This window comes from Amphiprion ocellaris, chromosome 13, assembly GCF_022539595.1.
Source record: "Amphiprion ocellaris isolate individual 3 ecotype Okinawa chromosome 13, ASM2253959v1, whole genome shotgun sequence".
In the NCBI taxonomy this organism is placed as follows: domain Eukaryota; kingdom Metazoa; phylum Chordata; class Actinopteri; family Pomacentridae; genus Amphiprion; species Amphiprion ocellaris.
This window is the reverse complement of record NC_072778.1, coordinates 28,777,858-28,797,786: the sequence shown is the minus strand read 5'-3', so window position 1 is coordinate 28,797,786 and position 19,929 is coordinate 28,777,858. Positions and strand designations below refer to the sequence as shown.

The 19,929-nt window shown below is 38.8% G+C and overlaps 1 protein-coding gene across 3 annotated transcripts; it reads right to left on the bottom strand.

Annotated features, from left to right (window-relative positions):
- Positions 1–511: 511 nt before the first annotated feature.
- Positions 512–15,821, bottom strand: LOC111580984 (plastin-3-like). Of its 3 annotated transcripts, none has more exons than XM_055016762.1 (17): positions 15,642–15,821; positions 14,117–14,305; positions 10,910–10,978; positions 9,068–9,219; positions 8,615–8,744; positions 8,366–8,498; positions 8,178–8,259; positions 7,920–8,085; positions 7,642–7,781; positions 7,139–7,234; positions 5,836–6,022; positions 5,652–5,730; positions 5,414–5,531; positions 5,038–5,171; positions 4,498–4,621; positions 2,375–2,499; positions 512–2,236 (listed from the first exon to the last, which is right to left on the bottom strand). In XM_055016762.1, exons 1-17 carry the CDS (start codon positions 15,805–15,807, stop codon positions 2,104–2,106), a joined length of 2,223 nt encoding a protein of 740 aa, XP_054872737.1. In that variant the 5' UTR covers positions 15,808–15,821; the 3' UTR covers positions 512–2,103. The 3 variants fall into 3 exon arrangements, with proteins under 3 accessions (XP_054872737.1, XP_023144710.2, XP_054872738.1); XM_023288942.3 differs by lacking the exon at positions 15,642–15,821 and adding an exon at positions 15,087–15,126; XM_055016763.1 differs by lacking the exon at positions 14,117–14,305.
- Between the last annotated feature and the right edge of the window lie 4,108 nt (positions 15,822–19,929).

Here is a 19,929-nt window from a genome sequence, read left to right as displayed (position 1 = left end):
TTCCTAAACCTGGGAGCTGGAATACAATGAGCTGGGATCATGAGCTTTTAATTGTTACATAGGCTCATTCCATCTGAAAACATCTCATTTATAGAACAGTTTCTGCTTAACTGTTTCTGATTGGCCTCAGATATTTAGAGCATAAAATCTGAATATTTGTAAAGATATTTGTGAAATGTTCATTTGATATAACAGATACTTTCCTTCATGCATACATTATGCTAATATCACCCTATTGACCCAATGCAGTGATAATTACCAAAGCAATTCCACAAAATTACAAAACAAGTTTCCTCCAAACTAAACCAGTATGATATGAAAAGTCGACGAGATTAAAATTCTGTTAAAAATGTTTTACAGAACTTAGTTTTGTAACAAGTAACAAAAAAGATGCTCGGAAAACATCTGAGACAATCCCATTGTCCAAGTCTTTGACCGTCCCAGTGACACATTCAGGACTCCAGATAGGGCAGGAAAAGGACAGAAACGAACAGAAAACAGAAGTCAAGACTTTTCTGGAAAAAAATGCTTTTATTTAAGGTAAGTAATTGTACACACTGAATTTTGGAAGTATTGCTAGCATGTAAAACTGCATTTTTGACCACAGTGGCAATTCAAACAACCGATAAAGACAAACCAGTTGGAAAGGGCTTTACTGGGAAATACTTGCGATGAAGGGAAAAAAAAATTGCAAAAGTGGAATGTTAACAGCAGCAGCAACAAATCTGGATAAGTCTCCACATATTCAACTGCAGTATTTAGCCAAAATGGTAGAAATCAACAGCATCTTAGTTGGATTTTTTTTCCCCCTTCACAACCAAAGTCACTAAATTCAGCTGTTGTGTTACTGTAGTCTGGGAATCATCTCAAGACAACATTTTGATTTTAGAGGGCAAAACACAAACAATACAATACAGGCATTTATCATCTTCTCTTTTGCTGAGATTATGTGAAAGCAGTAGCAGCTTTGACGTGTTACATTTTGTTTGAAAAGAAACTTCTCCACAGATCCAAGAAAATGAGCTGTTTTACTTTTCTAAACTGGGAGACGTGTTTTACAACCACAGCTTGTTATTAAAGTGTGAGTGCTGATTATAATTATAGTATAAGTCTAATTTATTTTCTGGTTCTGATTCAGGTGTACATATCCCAGACTTGGACATAGATAATGGATAGATAATTGGATTGTAATGGAGGTGTTTTTAAGATATAGATCCTTCTTTAATCTCTTAAACTAAACAGAAAATCACTTATAAGTACCTCAATACATTACAATGCATTAATTATCCTCATGATATTCCTACTGAAAGTAGTTAAAATAAGTATTCCTTGGATTCTAATGTCCATAAACTAGACAAAAACTGCTTTGGTCATTTATTTTGCTTTAAAAAAAGGCCCAAAGGGTGAAGATTATTATGGCTTCAGTTCAATAAATGCTCTCAGTGTGAACAGGCTGGCACATGGGGATGTACACATGGGGAATTTTAAGGCATTCCTGCTAATAAAATGTCAAGTATGTCTAGAGAAAAAAAAGCAGGAATGCAAAGACTGCAGCAAAATTCCCATAGGAAGAAAAAAATCTGAGATAAACCAACAGGGCTGAGAGATGTGAAGTGGTGGCTGTCTTTATATTTCCCATGTGTCATAGCTTTTAGACCTAAAAACACATTTTCTGAACAAGGTTTTGCTCCATTAAGGTCACAGCGTGCCCCCTCTCCAGTTTAGACACATTCACACTGACATCCACGTCTATGAGCGTCCGAGAATCACTCAGCAGCCACACTGCTCCAAAGCAAAACCGCCGTCCACAAAACACCCAAACCAAAGCCAAATATTAATGTCATGTAGCCGTTATAGCAGTTCCACTTTCCTGCTAAGTCTGTGGCTATTTAAAAATTCTAATTCCCGTTGAGCTCCACGTTGTTGGTGTCAACCAACACAATGGATGCAGAATACCGCAGATTCACTTCTGTTTTGGCTACCACAGAAAAACCACTTTAAGGAACGAAACAATAAAGCTGTGTTCACTCTCTTCATCAAACAGGCAAAGACAGTCAGTCAGTACATGTGTGAGTGTGGACTGTATGTTCATGTGTGTCTCCTTTACGCCCTCTTCATGCCTCTCCCCATCAGGCAGGCGAAGATGGTCATCACCATTTTCTGGTTGACTTCTACCAAGTCCTCGGGCAGGGCGTAGACTTTAGCGCCGATCTTCCTCGCCATGGAGACGGCATACCTGGTGTAAGGAAGAGGCACAGTTATGACCACTATGAAAACATATCAGATCATAATTCAGGATTTTAAAACACAACTACAATGACATACAAGCTCACAGCAGCTACAAATAAACAGAAAGATACAAGAAGGTGCTTACTTTGCATTGTCCAGCTTGTCTTCATCTGAGAGACTTCCAGTTTTTACCAGCTCAAAGTTCACGCTTTGTGGCTGGAGGGAATCAATCAGGTCCAGAACTGGAAGACTGGTACTGATTGTTTTGTCCTAGACAGAGGGGAACACACTCACATCACACAGTGACCCATAACTCATCTCTAACTGTAAAGAAACAGTTATCTGAAACTATCAAACCATACAGTACAGTTTACAAGAGAACTGAGTGCAATATCACTAATTTGATTTCAAATTGTCTCACCTTACACTAATTGTGTTACTTCTGAGTTGAACAGTAGGTACTTGCTCTTACATGAAATTCAAATTAACAGTTTACATTTAGTATATATTAAAAATGTAGGCTCCACAGTAGAAACTTATAGCAACAAATGTCAGTACAGCTTTTATTACTACGATTCAAGTGTTTTATTTTATCAGTACTTCTAATGTCCATCTTTGATAACAGACTCAGTCCTCGTCAGCACTGAGGACATCAAATTTCTGCACAGACGTTCTGCCATTCAGCAGCTCTTGCTGGAGGTAGTGTATAAATCTACCTTTCACTTTAACCTCTTGACACCTGAATTTATTTACAATTATATGAAAAAATAATTATTTGTGTTTTTGCTTTCCAGCTGATACTAAAATAAGTGGAGATTGTTAATTTGTCTGTTACACATAGAATGGATATATAATAATAATAACAACAGATAATAATTTAGATCCCACTCTGACTGGTCCTACGAGAAACCAGTGCTTGCAAAAGGCTCTGAGGTACGTATTGAATCTGCACAAACCGCCACTGGGGGAATGAATGCACTATCTCAGCTGCAGTCTGAATGAAAGTGGTATGATGTGAATTTGGGGCAATCAGTGTTAAGAGGTTAAAATACTTCAAATGAGTTCTTTTGGATTCAAGTCATGTGACATATCTTCTTTAGAAACTCTTGTGTGATTTTGGCAATGTGGTCTGGATTGTTATCATGTGAAACATTCCTCTCCTGACAAGCTTCTGCAGACTGGGAGTCATCTTGTCAGCCAGTGTTTTGGTATATTCCCAAACATTCATGATGTCATCTATAAATGTCATCTCCTCGACATGTTTTACCCTCATGTAGCCCCACATCATCACCCTCCCACCTCCATGCTTCACTGCCAGGACGATGCATTCACTGTTAGTCCTGACCAGGTTCATGCCAAACACTGCTGGATTCATCTGAGCCAAATAAATTTATCTTTGTCTCATCTCAACGAAGAATGTCCAACTAATTTTAACAGGCTTTTTAAAAATATTCCTTCGCAAAGTTTAATATTACAACTTCATCCCAAAGATTATTTCTTGACCATCCATACAGGTTGATGTTATGCATTGTCCTATGCTCTGTCCGAGCTGTCACAGAAGCTCACAATTCCCCTGATAATCCCTGTGGCCAGTCTGAAGAACTTGTCCATCCTTTTTCAGAGTTAGATTGTGCAAATAGTGCACTGTCCATGGCCTCATTTTAGGAGGACCACCATTGTGATTAGTGGTACGATGTCTCGTTCTATACCTCCTAATTACTGCTGACACTTTGTTTCCATTGACTTTTAATTGGTGTCTGGTCTTCCTATGTCCTTTTCCATCTTTGTGAAGTCTCACAATCTGACTTTTCAGTTCCTCTGGCAATTCTTTTCCATGGAGAGCCATCATGCAGACATGTAGACAGACACAGTTAATGATGCAATACTGATTATGTTCAGCAGTTTACAGCTCGTTTTATAACCACGTTCATGCAGTTAGGCTGAATGGAAATCACAGATGCAATCTGTTTAGTTTTAGTGATCGTAGGTCTTCTAACTTGTGTGTTATCACAGATGTATTCACTTTGTATACACTGAATTTCTACTTTATGGCCTGTAGTTTCAATATAGGCTTTCTAAAGAAGAATTACTCTGATTGTCAACTTATTGAGAGATGGTGCAGTTTTGATATTTCTTATCCTTTGATGTGAAGTGATATTGCATTGGGCTGTACTCACTTCTGTTGTGTGCTGTTTATCTATTAGTGTATCTCAGATTACTGATTTAATTCCTCTTGAAACAACTACAAAGTTGAAGCTTTCCGCTCACCTTAAAGCTTTTGATAGATGAACTCTTGCCAGCCTCAGCCAAAGTTTTGTTCACCCAGGCGATTATGAGATCATCTCCAGCAACTTCTCCATCTCCAAGGTTTTCCAGGATATTTAAAGTGTACCTGCATATGGATATGAGAAGAGCAACAATTTTTATGATTAACGACACTGTAACATTGTATGTGATCTCTTCTTGACCTCTAATGCTTTACAAAATAAATGCTAACACTTAAAAATCTATTCTACGTTTCCCATAAACCACACTGTTTTCTGTTATCAGTGTACTGATGGTGATTCTGGGGATTCTGGTGTGTTTCTTTCTTAAGGCTACAGTAACTGTGGCTGCTTAAATTCTTTACTGAGAGAACAGCGCCCTCTCCCTGTTCTGAAATACACAGCAACACCCACATCCCCCATGTGGAGGCCACTGGATGTTGACTTAGATTTTCAGTGGTGTTTTTATGTTTATTGTTAAGTTGATGGCTCAAAATGACAACATGGGTACGCAACTGAAGTTTATGTATTAGGAGTAAATCACCTCCTCATCAGCTGCCACACCAGGGCCAGGGTCAGAGTTTCATTTCCATCGTACAGGTCCTGTCCGCCAATTCCCACCAAGGAAAAACCTGCTTTGTTCTTACCCAGTTCCACAGCGTAGTTACAGTTTTCAATCTGTCAGGCACAAACACACAGAACTCTAGTAACCGGAGCTCCCCTTGTTGTATGCACATGGAAAGTCATGACAAGGCATATATATGCTACATAAATGTATCTTATATATGAGAAATGTCATGAAAAATATAGTATTTATGTATAAAACATGATAATTCAATTAGTTTTGTGTTTTGTTTTGTTTTTTTTACAAAGCTGTTCTGTAAATGGTTCATATTTGGACAAATAGCTTCCATATATACCTTTTTTAAATGGCCTCCTCCTCCCTTGAATGGAGGAAGGTTGACTCTGCTGTCCCAGTCCACTGGCACCTTAATCTTTTCATAAAGCTGCAGAATCACCATGGCATCCATCAGATCACTGCAGACACACAGATGGGACACGAGCATGAATGTATTTCAATGCTGAATTGTAGATCAGTGCGGCAATAAACATTTAAAGGAGAACTGGAGAAAGTCATTTCCAACAGAGAGAACTGACCCGTAAATGTGGTGAACATGTGGATTGACTCCAAGAGAGTTCATCCAGTTCCTGAAGGTTCTCTCCTCCCTGGTCTCACCTTGAGACAAAGTCAATGAGTTACTTGAGAGGAAAGCTCCTTCCAACATGTCTGGATGTGGATGAATGTGTTTGTAAGGAAAAGAGATTATTCATCCGTGCTTACTTGCAACATTCCAGTCTTGGTCCTCTGGTTTGGTGAGAGCCGGGTGCTTGTTGAAAAGTGTTGCAACAAAGGCCATGTTGAGCTTTGCGTTTCCACTCACGACATCAGTAGCCGTTACAAACTGTCGGCAGTCCAGGCGGTCGGCCTGTACCAGCATACAATCGGCTCTCTTCATGAGATCCTTCTCCTGGTGACACACACAGATTTAAAATGTAGCGCTGTCAAATATTTTACTGAAAAAACCCTGACTAAGTGATGTAAAGCTGTCCGAAAACCAGATCTGTTATTTGGTAGAACAACAAGAAGGAACATTACAAAACACTGTTTTGATTAAATATCAGATTTTTGGTAGCATTTAGATGTGTTCTTTCAGACATACACTACTGTTCAAAAGTTTGGGGTCACCCAGACAATTTCATGTTTTCCATGAAAACTCACACTTTCATTCATGTGCTAACATAACTGTACAAGGGTTTTCTAATCATCAATGAGCCTTTCAACACCATTAGCTAACACAATGTAGCATTAGAACACAGAAGTGATGGTTGCTGGAAATGTTCCTCTGTACCCCTATGGAGATATTCCATTAAAAATCAGCCATTTCCAGCTAGAACAGTCATTTACCACATTAACAATGTCTAGACTATATTTATGATTCATTTAATGTTATCTTCATTGAAAAAAAAGCTGCTTTTCTTTCAAAAACAAGGACATTTCTAAGTGACCCCAAACTTTTAAACGTTAGTATATATAGTCCCTGCCTTCCCAGGATCTTTCTGTATGGAGTTTACATGTTCTCCCTGTGAATGCGTGGATTTTCTCCAGGTTCTCGGGCTTCCCCTCTCAGTCCAAAAACAAGCTCAGGTTAACTGGTAACTCTAAGTTGTCCATAATTGTAAATGTGAGTGTGATTGTTTGTCTCTATATGTAGCCCTGTGATAGACTGGTGACCTGCCCAGGGTGTCCCCTAAGTCAGCTGGGACAGACTCCAGGCCCCCGCGAACCTAATGAGGAATAAGCAATGTATCAATAATAGATGAATCTTGTTATGATGCAATGTTCTGCTGGGAAACCTTGAGTCCTGACATTCATGTGGTTGTTTGACATGTACCATCCACCTAAACATTGAAGGAACCCTCCACCCGCTCACGACAACAGCAGTCTTTGATGCCAGTTGCCACCCGCAGCAGGACAATGCACCGCGACACATCACAAAAACCTAACATAACATGAAACTATAAACAAATGCACTCAGTTTTGTTGCCTTAAGACAAAACGCTGCATGTTGTTGCTGTTAACTCACATATACACCAGACATATCAATGTCAACCCGAGGAACGTCCTCCTTGCTGCCGTCTGGAGCGATCTGCTGAAGCAGGTGGTAGTACGCTTTGGAGTCCTGCAGAAAACAGGAAAAGAAGCACAAGAACAGTCAACTCAACTGTTTTATTTTAAAAAAAAAAAAAAGAAAATGTCTTTTTTCAAGAGTATGTTGGCCAACATGGGCAGTAGCAATGAGTACAGACAAACAGCATAACGCAAAAATATGGGTCTCAAGAACACATCAAAGGGAAAATCACTGCAGCCCAGTTCATGGATGAACTTGCCATAATCTGTACAAAAAATATATGTACAAAACAACACAACCTTACATGTCTGAAGACGATGTAAGGTTCCTTAAAACAACCGATAATTATCAAGATAAAATCAATGAATTAAAATGACACCTGCAAGAAGAAGGGAGGAATTTAGCAGAGAAATAGTAGTTTCTAAGAAGGTTTAGGTATCATAGTGGCATTTTCTTACCTTAATATCTCCTGAGAAGTTTGATAAGCTCATGCCCACTTTCTTTAAATGGAAGTTGGCCCAGCGCAGCAGCAGCTCTTCAGGACTGAGTTTCATCAACTCTTCCAGACTCTCGCCTTCCTCGAGCAACGCTGCTATGGCTGTACACAGAGACAAGAGAACGCATGTGTTGATTTAAGGTTCCATCTTATTTGTGCAGCTAAAATTTGATCTGTGTGTCATTTTGTCATGTGAAGTTTGTTTGCATAGTTCTGCATCCATTGTTTGTAGTGTCATACCTTCATTTCGGCTCAGTTCTATATCAGCAAAGAGTCCTATCTTAATAATCTGCCAGAGGAGTCCGAGCACCAGGTGAGGTTTTCCCTCCTTCAGATCCTGAGCTCCGATATTAACGACTTGACAACCGATGGCTGAAGCTGAATTCAGAGCCAAGTTCAGATTTTCCTGTGGGGTGAATAAAATTGAGGATGCATAGTCAGGAGGGCGCTGACAACTACACAAAGTAAAATAAAGACTGGAATAAGTAGTTAACAGACCTGTATGGTGAAAGGAGTGAGTTTCTTTTTATTGATGGTTCTCTCATCAATGGTGTCAGGAACAGAGAGGTTGATGAGTTTACTGCAACAGCAAGTGTGAGAAAAATATGTTAATGCACTGACCTGACATAGCACCTAAAACTAGTTCCAAAACAAGAAGGAAATTGAAGTCATAGGCGATGGTTTACCAAAGCAAAATGCCATCTGCCACAGCTTTGAACAGAGCTTCAGTGTTGGGGTTAATGGGCAGAACATGCTGACAGTCTGGATCCTTCTCCAAAGAAGAGTTGATGTAGTTGGCAAAGGCAAAACGCTCCTGCTCTGAAATACAGTGAAGTCAAGTGTCACGACCTATTTGTGATGACTGAAATCTGATTATGTTTCAGTTTGATCATAACACATCATTTATTGATTAGGGTTTATTTAGCTTTACTAACCAGAGATTGAATGTTGAGTTCCTTCACTGGAGATCTCGCTCGTGCCTCCGATAGCTACGATGCCTTCCTTCTTGTTGAGAGCTGTCTTGAAACCCTGGGCTAGCTTGTCATCCTTTAGATCCTTGAAGATCTGAGTGTGCACACAAAAACACCCCAGCTAAGAGTTGTTTCAACTATGGCTTCTGTATATTTCTCAAGATGTTGATAATATCGTTAATTTATTATTCAGTATGTATCCATCATTTATTTTCAAACTCAATGAAGATCACAGACAGCACATTAGTAAGCAAACACATTTTAGTACAATATGGGTCGTCAGCCATCAAAACAGGACTTTAGGTAGTTAGTTATTTAGGAAGGAAGTAAGTAAGTAGGTTGGTTGGTTGGTTGGTTGGTTGGTTGAGTGGTTGGTTGGTCGGTCAGTTAGTTAGTTAGTTAGTTAGTGTTACCTACAGCCGTGAACTCATCCAAGCTGATGTGACTGTCGTTGTTTCGGTCCAGCTTCTGCAGGAGTTCTCTGATCTGGTATCCGGCCATGGGACAGCGCACCTCATGGAAGAGTGTGCCGAGTTCAGAAGCACAGATGTAGCCATTACCATCCACATCTATAGTAGTGGGACAGTGAAGAAACAAAAAGGGCAAACACAAAGTTAAAGCAAGATATTTTTGGAGCCTTTGCTGCTCTTTTCTGGTCCACCACTGACACAGTAGGAAACTTTTTCTACTCTGCATGTCAGGAGTCTAGCAGGGATATCCTCAATGTGTTACTACTTAGTAGGTCGCATCAACAAACACTCCCATATCACTGTCAGCACAGCAGAAGTCTGAATTGCATGCTGTCACATGAACAGACAGCTGCACTTCAGTAGCAGAGTGGCGCAGCGGAAGCGTGCTGGGCCCGTAACCCAGAGGTCGATGGATTGAAACCATCCTCTGCTATGTTCAATTGTTGTCAGCTTCCATGAATCCTCACCATTTCTATGTAGACCTTAACTGCTATCTATGACATAGATGTGTCTTCAAACCAACTGTCATTCATTATCACCAGTATCTTAATATATATATGTTATCATTTCCCAAAGGGAAAGAATAGTCTATCTATCTACTTTTGGTTGCATAGAACAATTTGCACAAGGCTTTTTCCACACTTAACACTGGTCCAAAAACATCCGAAACCTCTTAAGACAATTTCCTGCCAACATCACCAAACACCTTTTTCAATCATTTGTTACATAGCAGCCATCATATGATTGAGTCCTGAGCTCCAATCACAGGATATTTTTATTTTACTATTGGCAAGATTATCATCACACAAGGACAGAATTTTCTGTGTTGAGGATATCATGAATAAATCCTGGGTATTTGGAAAGTTTGATCAGCATGTTAACAAATTTGATTATGCATTATTTGATGTTCTGTCAAATCTTGGCTGTATGGGTCCCCCTGTAGCTAAACTGGTTGACTGGGTGGCACATAAACTGGGGCTATAGTCCCTGATGCAGTGGCCTGGGTTTGATTGCAGCTCATGGCCCTTTGCTGCAGGTCTTCCCCCATTCTTCTCAATACTTTCCTGTCTGCCTCTTGACTAACCTATCTAGTAAAGCTAACAAAAGGTCAAAAGAATAACCTTAAAAAAATCTTGCATGTATGATAAATATCCCACATGCCTGCTCACTCCCAGCATGTCTAAATGAAGCTGTGAGGAACATTAATGGAAAACTGAAGGACAAAATGTCATCAACTCAACAGTACCCAGTAATGTTATGTATCTCATGTCTGAGAGGGGCTACAGTGTAAAAACAAGAACAGTAGAAGCTTCTCACTATTTTCCTTTGATTTGTGTCTGCAATATACTTTTAGTAATGACCTGATCTAAAACAAGCCGTGCAGCACATTCAGCACCATCTTACAAGACTAGTACTGTACAGCTAGAGGCTACAGACAGTTTCTTGACTTACCGCACACAGTAAACAGAGAGAAGCTCTTCTGTTGTAACAAGAAAAAATCCAGAAAAGAGTGATATAAAACAAGCTAACTATGTGTGTAAGGTCTTTTCATCTAATACAAGAAAAACCAATAAACCTCTTCTAAGAAATGTTGAACTGTTCCTTTAGGTGATAACTGAAATGTGGCTGCATCAAAGGTTTCATTCCCCATAAAAAAGCATCTGTCTATCACATAGTGCACACGCACAAAGAAACATGTGTTTGACAGCTGCTGCACGTCTCTTCAAACATGATTTATTCATTCATATTTGTCTGATGGGCATCTGCAAGATCACACATTCTTACTCACCCACTTTCTGGAAGGCCTCTGTGATCTCCTCCATCTCCTCTGCACTGACCTGTGTTGACATTCTGACACCTGGAGATACACAGGAAACTGTTGCATTCAGGAAAAGTCTTCACTCATTGCACAGATGAGTTTTTTAAGGTGCTACACATATCATTTTTAAATGCTGGTACACAGGTATATTATCATCAAAATACCTGCAGTGCTTCAATTTATTATTCTGTCAATAATTTTCTCTTAAGCGCTGCAGATTCCCATCAGTCATGAGATCATTGCTGGTTGGAATATGGTTTCCCAGCAACATTAGGCTTTTCCTTATAGCTTTTAGAGATATAAAAAAATCTGATGACAACATATTGGCCAACAGTGGAGTGCTTTTTAAACAGAAATACATAACACAAACAATAATGATACATAATTCCAAATTACAGTTGCACTTTCATCAGCCAGTATACTCGTTGCTCTATTAGCTTCATCCATGGGAGAAGATTGCACGGTGTATTCATTGTTCCTCTTTTTGCTGTTAAATGCTTGGATCAGCCTGGAGCCATGCTGTGGCTCTCAAACAGCAAAGCTCTGTTAACTCAGCCAGGAAGAGGCCAGTAGCTTGATCTATTCCACAAAGAGCCATTTATCACTGCAGTCACAGCAGCCTGGAGACCCCTGCAACTTCTAAAAGACTTATGCTGATTGCCTGGGGGGTAATATGATTCCATAATGGATGGCAAAGAAGGTTATATGTTATCTTAAGTAGATAGACATTAATATTACCACGACTGTTTTAGGTATTTAATGGATCTCTAGAACAAAAGCTATTACTATATTAAATAAAAATGATGATCTGTCTGTGTTAAGTTATTTGTTGCTTATGTTTTGCGACTTGTGCTGTTGAGACTCCTAAAACCACCAAAAAAATAGAAGTAAATGGCACCCAACTACTTAAAGTATTCAAAAACATCAGTATCAATCTGTCTTTTTCGAAGTAATGTCCTAAATATTTGGGAAATCCACAGCACTCACTGTGAACAGTAAATGAGCATTACCTGTCTAGCATTTGTTTTGCAGGGGGAAATTTCAAAGTGTCCCCAAACCAAAGGTAAAATGGTGTCTATAAAAGAAAATTTTGCATTAAGTTGCAAAAAAGCAGAGCACTGGCTGCTTACTGCATTGCAGAAAATATTACTGTAGATATACAGTGCCAGTAATATGGGATAGTGAGATTAGCTTGTAGTTTATGTGATTTAGTTTGAGAGAAAGCTTTCTGCTGCAGAGAGCAGAGCTCTGGTACAAGAATACATGGCAACCTGATGCATTACACTCACAATCAATGCAAGCCCAGAAAGCTAAAGCCATTCAGACAAATCAAAGATTACTGTCCTCCAGACATCTTACAAAAAGCAGATCTGATCCTCTTACTGCTGCTGGAACTTGGAAATAATCAGTCAGATTTCCTCCTTTTTAAAGTTGGCTAAATTATTTGATTTGACAAGAAGTCAAACCTGATTTAAAAAGATAAGCATAAAGTTTTCCCTCCCATTTTTTGTCTGTGAAAAGACAAAAGCAAACCTAAACAGCTAGAGAACCCCTTTGTGTGTCTGCTTTGACAATCTCCTTCAATTCAAATCCGCTGTCCGCTTCAAAATCCACCTTTTTCCTGCCAGGAGTCCTCTTTCCATCTCTTGAAAAAATCTCTTACCTGCAACACGATCGTGTTACTGTGCGACACACAAACAAATAGTTTAAGCTCCGGAGCCAACATGCAAAGTGGCTGCAAAGTCGGGAAGACACACACACACACAAACACACACACAGATACAGGCAGCTGATTGTATGGATGCTAATACCTCTAAAGGCCCTAGAGGTATGAAAGAAACTAATGAAATTTGTTTGGGGTTCTGCTAGTGGTCAGATGACACTTTCCCTAATGCCTGTCGTTTATTTCCAGGATTATTTGAATAATAAATGGATGAGCGTTTTTTGTAATGCAAACCAGGCCTATTTACACAATACAGACAGTATTCTCATCGTGACAACAAATACTGTACCTGTGACAGCCTGAATACAGTGATCACTGATTTACCACACTGGAGAAGATAGCACTGAGGTATTTTATGAGGAGTTCTGGATGTATTTTATTTCCAAATGTAATGCTTTAGTCGGTGTTTATTTGGCAAATATCATTCTAACCTAAACATCTTAACTGAGAAATAACTCCATTCATACTTACTGGATTACATAGAAGGTGTACATTTTCCTGCCACCAGATGTCACTGCTCTAAAGAAGCACAGTCCTTCACTTTAAAGGGATTTAAGGTCTGTCCTTGGCATTCAAGTCAAATACATGAGGTCATTTTTTTTGCTCAAATTAAGCATGTAGCATAATTTAAAGCATCAGATATGTGACACTGTTTGGATGTTTTAATTATATTGTCCTCTGCAGCACCAAACTGCACGAACAAAGAGAATAAATCAGCCATTAGGTTAAAATCCAATAATATCTGGTGGCTCCAACACTAATTCGGCGATTCTGTGTTGTTTGCATGCAGTCTGTGCTCCACATTTAGACTGAGAGGATTCATTCATCCAGCAGCGATGCACATGATGGAAGGCGTGTTTTTAGAAACCTGTGCAGGCTGACACAGACTCACAATGACGATGCATTTCATATATTCATCCTGACACATGAATGCTGCACTGTCTGCCAATCACACTCCAGCTCTATTCATTGAGGAAAAAGCCTCAACTGAATTCCAAAGCACCCATTATCATTATTTTGATATTCAAGCTTAAGTGGCCATGTCGGTATTTTATAGGAAAAACTGCACACAGTGAATCCAGTTTTTAACTTTGCATTTAGCAACACGGGATTTTGCATAATAAATAGCATAGCGTGCATGTAAAAATAGCAGCTTTCACGGTTGAGATAAATTTTAAAAAGGCTAATTAAATTCAGTAGAAATGTTTAGGAAGCTACCCTGTATGCTATTTAGGCTATTTAATACACAAATACAGCACATTTGAGCTACTCTGAGCATATTTGTGAGTCACATCTCTAAATATATCCTGTGAAATGTATTTCTTACTGAACAGGGGAACACCAGATGTGCCGCAGTGACTTCTAAATCCTATTTTCCGCTCCTGAGTAAACCTGACACAAGTCTTCACCTCCGGAGTCACGAGAAAACGCCCTTAAACGCTCCCTCCTCTTACCTGAAGTCCGCTGGTGCAGCTCAGTAAAACCACCGGGGGGAAATGAATCCCTCTGTCGGCCTCTCTCTGCCCCTCTGTCCCGTTTTCTTCCGCTGACACCACCCGTGTAGGAGAACCGCTCCGCCCCCTCCGAGCCGCCCCTTCCCCGGCCAACCCTCCTCCGCTGTCTCCTCCCGGGAGCAGTCCTGTCTGACCACCCGGAGAGAGAGAGACGTCTTGCAGGAGACCGCCGTTTTTATAAAAATGTCTTTGTAAACAATCCAGACGTTTAAATTAACACAGTAACACACCAATGAAACGGAAATAGGAAAAAAAGGGTTTTCTAAAATGCTAACTCACTGCTAACTGTTATGCTAATGCTAATGCTAGCCAACCATCAGGACAGACAGCACGAGCCTAATTAGCACAAATCCCAGCTATTTTTTTTTAATTTATACTTTTGTTTAAAGGTTCTGCAAATTTCTACAGATGTTTTCAGAGGGAGTTTTTCTTTTAGTTCCCACAATGTCTTCTTAATGATAGCACAACTAAACATTGAATGTTTGGTGGCATTCTATAAGGAGAACCTTCTTTTGTTGGCATATAACCCAACACAGCAGTGCTTCAAACAAAAGTTCTTTAGAATAAAGAAAGACTGTCTCAAGACTAATTTCTGTTCATTTAAACACAGCACACATGGAGAAAGATTGTCATATTTTCCCCTCAACATCTCACCAGCTTCCCAAAAGCCACTACAGTCGGCACCATGACCAGGTTCTCCAACATCTGCAGAAGTGCTCACTAAAGCCTTTCAGGAAGAAAACCATCCCCTTTCTCAGAGCTGTAGAGAAGCACTATAATCTACCACAGACAAGACTACATTACACAAACACCAAACATCGTCACCTTCTCAGATTCTACCAGGTAGGCAGGTAGGCAGGTAGGGTGGATGCTGACGGTGATCTGGGAGGAACTGATGGAGGAGGCTCACCAGAACAAGCTCGCCAAATAACCATCATCAGAGCAGCAAATGTCCCATCCCTGAAGCTGCACAGGAAGCAACCAACCTCGTCCAGGGACTTATTGCTTCTGGGATGCAAGTCAGGACTTGATCAACTCCAGATGGGTCACCTGGGTGAGGGCAGCTGATAATAAAAGACCATCTATAACCATCAGAACATCACTGATGATGTATCCCAGCATGTCCAAAGAGAAACATCTTGAAACCTGCATGCATGTATAATTTAACCTTTACACAACTCTTTGAACAATGCTTCATACAGCTCAACATCTCCGAGGGCCTGCTCCACCCATCTGTCACCGAATGAACATTATTGGGAAACACTACTTAACTCATATGTTCAAAGGAGCCTGAGGAACCACATTTGACATCCTGTGTAGTCATGCGTACCTCTGCACCGACTAGTTTACGTTCACCGTCACTTACGTTGCAAAACAATATTTGCACAATTTACAGAAAAGCTTAATTTTACAGAGAGACACTGAACATATCACATCAACCTCCAGTTATTTAACACATCCCTACCTGTCAGGCAGGTGAGATACAGTCGATTGTGTTTCAGTTGTGAGAGCTGCAGATTACAGATTATTTGTTCTGCAAACTTTATCAGTAACTGTGTGTGAACCGTCAGACTGTGCTGCTGCTGCCAGTCTGTACATGCAGGAATTCCTCCTCCTCCTCCTCCTCTCATACCTTTCCTTCCTTCCCTCCTTTTTCTCTCGTCTCTCTCTCTCTCTTTCTGGAGTGATGTGCTGAATCTTGTCAGAGTAAATTCCTCATCTGTGGCAGAAACTCAGGAAGAACTCTCCAGAAGGTTTTCAGTTTTCTCTGAGAAACACAGGGGTGGAGTTTTATTCAGATCTGCAGTTAGTGTCTGGCATGAATACAACAATGTAGTGGAGATCTACTGTCTGGTCTGACATTAAAAAGATTCAAACGTGCTTGAAGAAGTATAAACAAGCACCTCATTCTAGGCTTTTCAACTTTTATTAGACAAGTTTAGTGTTCAGGTTTGTGCTCTGTTAGAGACACTGATTCATTCACTGTGGTTGGATTTGGTTGAGTCTGTAAAAGAGAAGCTGTTCTGTTAGTCCTGCCCTGGAGTTTCCTTTTAAACAAATAAAAATCTGTCCCAAACCAAGCTTCCTTTAACTGTTAAAAAGAGGACTAGACAGTGATGTCACTGAATAGCAGAGAGTGACCAGAAATGTTTTCCACAAATGCTGTTAGACTAAAGAAAAAAGCTAGAATTTCTCAGATCGTATTAATATCTCCACCACAAAGGCCTCATTCAGTCAAACATCTGGATCTAGAACAGCACATTTTGCATTTACCAGCAAAATTGGATTTTTATAATCAATTATTCCTTTGATTTTTCAAAATTAAGTAATGTTTAATCACCGAACAGTCTAAAAATTACAGACTAATACTAGCATAAAGAAAAAATCTAAAGCTAAATTTCCATCAGAAGTTTTGAGATCAAAGCCTGTAGATTTTTTTTATCCAACCAACAATCTGATAAAGATGTTAACTTAAACAGCTCATCAATTTTGAAAATTACAGGATATTTCTCTGTTTGCACCCCATGCTGTAAAAGCAGAACAAAACAAAAGAACAGATATCTGAAATTAATAATAAAAATATAAGTTTGTGTCGATAATAGCTATATCTACTCTTTTATTAATCTGCATGTCTTCCAAACACAAGTAATTTTACAGTGCAATATGAAAAATAATCAGTGGTAATATAGAAATGTAACTGATACTAGCATGTTTGTAAAAAAACAAAAAAAAATATGTTTCTAATTTTTAAATAAAAAGTTTAAAAAGAGAAATGCTAAAATTAAGTTGACTTAACTTAAAATTGTACTTTTTGTGCACAAAAAAAGCACTTTTGTTTGATCTATGTACATAATAATACAATTTTATTATTATTATTTTTTAAATAGATCAAGTAGTTAATTCTTAAAATTTTACACTGGAAATTGCCAAAAAATCCAGTGGACCAATAGCAAAAAAATTCAAATCTGCATTTCTAACAGTGGATTGTCACACCAGAAAAAAGTTCATTTCAGCCCCTGCAGTGTTTTAATTAGAGCAAACAGGAATTTTTGTAGGAAATAGAGAACCAAAATGAAGGATGTGACATGACATTAGCTAAGGTCCCACTTACCAAGTCTATATATTCTTGCCCTGAAGGTGTGGGAAACATGGAAATGCAGCATGATTGCAGCTGTTGTGGCATCTATGATACAAATTCTGCAATGCTGCTTTTTAAATGGGCTCATGATCACCGTTCTTGAGATGAGTCCATAAGAACGCCCTCTTCTTGTGGTATTCACGATCCTGTAGGTAGAAATGTTCGGAAAGCTCCAAAATTTAGGAAGTTGTGATGTGTTTCATGACATTTTCAGAAAAAGCAAAGGCCATGGAAGTTTATTTTTCAGTGGACACAAACTGACACATTGCACTTTTATTCATATCGAGTTTTCCTTGTAACTTTACAACATCAGAGGAAATGGTTTATAGTCCCAACTGTATCATGTTTTTATTATGGTGTCTGCATTTCCTGCATTAGATCTCTTCTTGTTAGCTACTGCACGGCAGTAAAATCCATTCTGTCTTTGTGTGAACAGTTTGGGGTTATGTGTGTTGTCTTGTGACGAAAAAATGTAATTACGGTTATAAACTTGTGACCCGACACACATAAAATGGCACAGGAACATTTTTGCATGCTACACAATGAACTTTGGAATGTGATTTAACATGGAAATTCTTGTGCCCACATTATAGCTCACCTGTCCCGTATAGTACAGTAATAAAAGAGGGAATGTGAAGTTCTCACAGAGGTGGGAATAGACGAACAGAAACTCAGTCTCAAATGTTCTGAATATTGCCTTGGAGGTCGAACATGTGAGACTATTTACATCAAGTGTAGCTATAACACTACATATTGCTTAAGGACATCTTTATACAATATTTCTAGTATTTAAGGACCCCTCAATAGCAGGGAACGTTCCCACAACTTTGATTAACCTTGTCTACAATTTAATCAAATGTCCAAAGAAACTGTAAATAATATTTTGATTCCCAGTGTTGCTCCTATAAAGTTAATATAATGTGTAAATGCCAACATCTAAAGGGTGTTGTCAGGAACACAGGTTATGTTCCATGATAACAAAAGAGGTACGTTCTCAAACCAACATTCAAAGAAATGTTTTACAGATGTTATCGAAACCTCAGATAACAGAACCTTCTTTATAACAAGTTCCCCATTAAGAAAATGTTTTGGGAATTTTGTTTTGGGGATGTTCTTCAACAATGGTTCCTCAATGAGACAAAGGAAGGATGTTCTCAGTGCAACATCTAGACAACAGTGAAGACATTAGAGACCTCAGATGACAGAATGTTTTTTTTAATACAGAACATTTCTGTAATCTAAACTATTAATGGTAGAACATGTTTTTTTTGTTTTGTTAGGGGAGCACTTCATAGAACATTCTTCTAGAAAATGTTTCCCCAGTGATAACAGAAGAGCGCTGTTCTCAATACAACATTCGAAACACATTTTTAAGAGGTTATTGAGACCTGTCAAGACAAAACGTTCCAGTCATGTGATATTTTTACAAAGGTGGAACATTCTGTCTGTAATGTTCTGAGAGTGTTTTGGGGATGTTGTCGACGGCACACACTTAGAATCTATAAAATGTTTCCACCATGTTGCACATTCTTGCCTGATAACAAAAGGAAGAAGGTTCTCAAGTTTTGAGAGTGTTGGAGCATTCTAACGATGTTCTAGGGAAACATTTTTAGAATGTGTTTAGTTTAAATCATTAACATTCTGGGAACTTAATGAAAACTTCCCACTGAACATTATTAGAACATTCCAGAACTTTTTCAGAATGTCCTTGAATTACATAAACATCTAGCTGGGCTGTTGCATTTGTTGTTGGTTCTAAAAACATTCTGAGGAAGTTCTGCAAAGTTTTAGTAACGTTTCAGATTCAGAAAACTTTATTTGTCCCCAGGGGGTAATTCAGTGAGAAGGTTACTTTTAGCTCCCACAATGTTCTTCTTAAAGTATAATAAAGTTTTCTAGACATTGTAAAAATGTTCTTACAACATTTTCCAAATGTTGCATTGAGAATGTTCTTCCGTTGTTTTTATGTGACGTTATGCAAAAGTTTTATAGAAGAACGTTCTCAACAGTGACATTCTCAAACATTCTCAGAACACATAAAGCAAAATATTTCACCTGTGCCAATATATCAAATTACAGGAGCATTTTATTTTTTTTAAAAAACACACACATTCTGTGTTCTGAGACCACGATATTGATGTTGATCTTGAAGACATCTTTTGAATATTTTAAAATATTCTTCTTTTGTTATCATGGAACATAATCTGACAGCATTCTTTAATGTCTCCTGTTAGGAATAAACAGCGATGTGTGCAAAGGCTGGTTTCATTTTTCTGTCTACAAATGTCCTCTTGTTTAATTCTGGTCATACATAAGCCAGTAATATTATTATTCTTCAAACAAATTGATTCAAGTACACTTTTAAAAATAACTCATGCATATCAGTGACTGCTTTGTGCAACAAAGTCAAATGTTGAGTTGAAACAAAACCACAGATGATGTTTTGTGTTTTCTCGGCTACAGAAGGACCTTGGATTTTACTGGCTCATGTGATAACACTGATAGTCTGCCAGCAAGGTCAAATAAACTGTCACTATTGTGTGACCCTCAGTAATGTGTGTGAAAAATACTCAGCGAGTCGATAGAAAGAGGTTTGGACAGACGGGAGACTCAG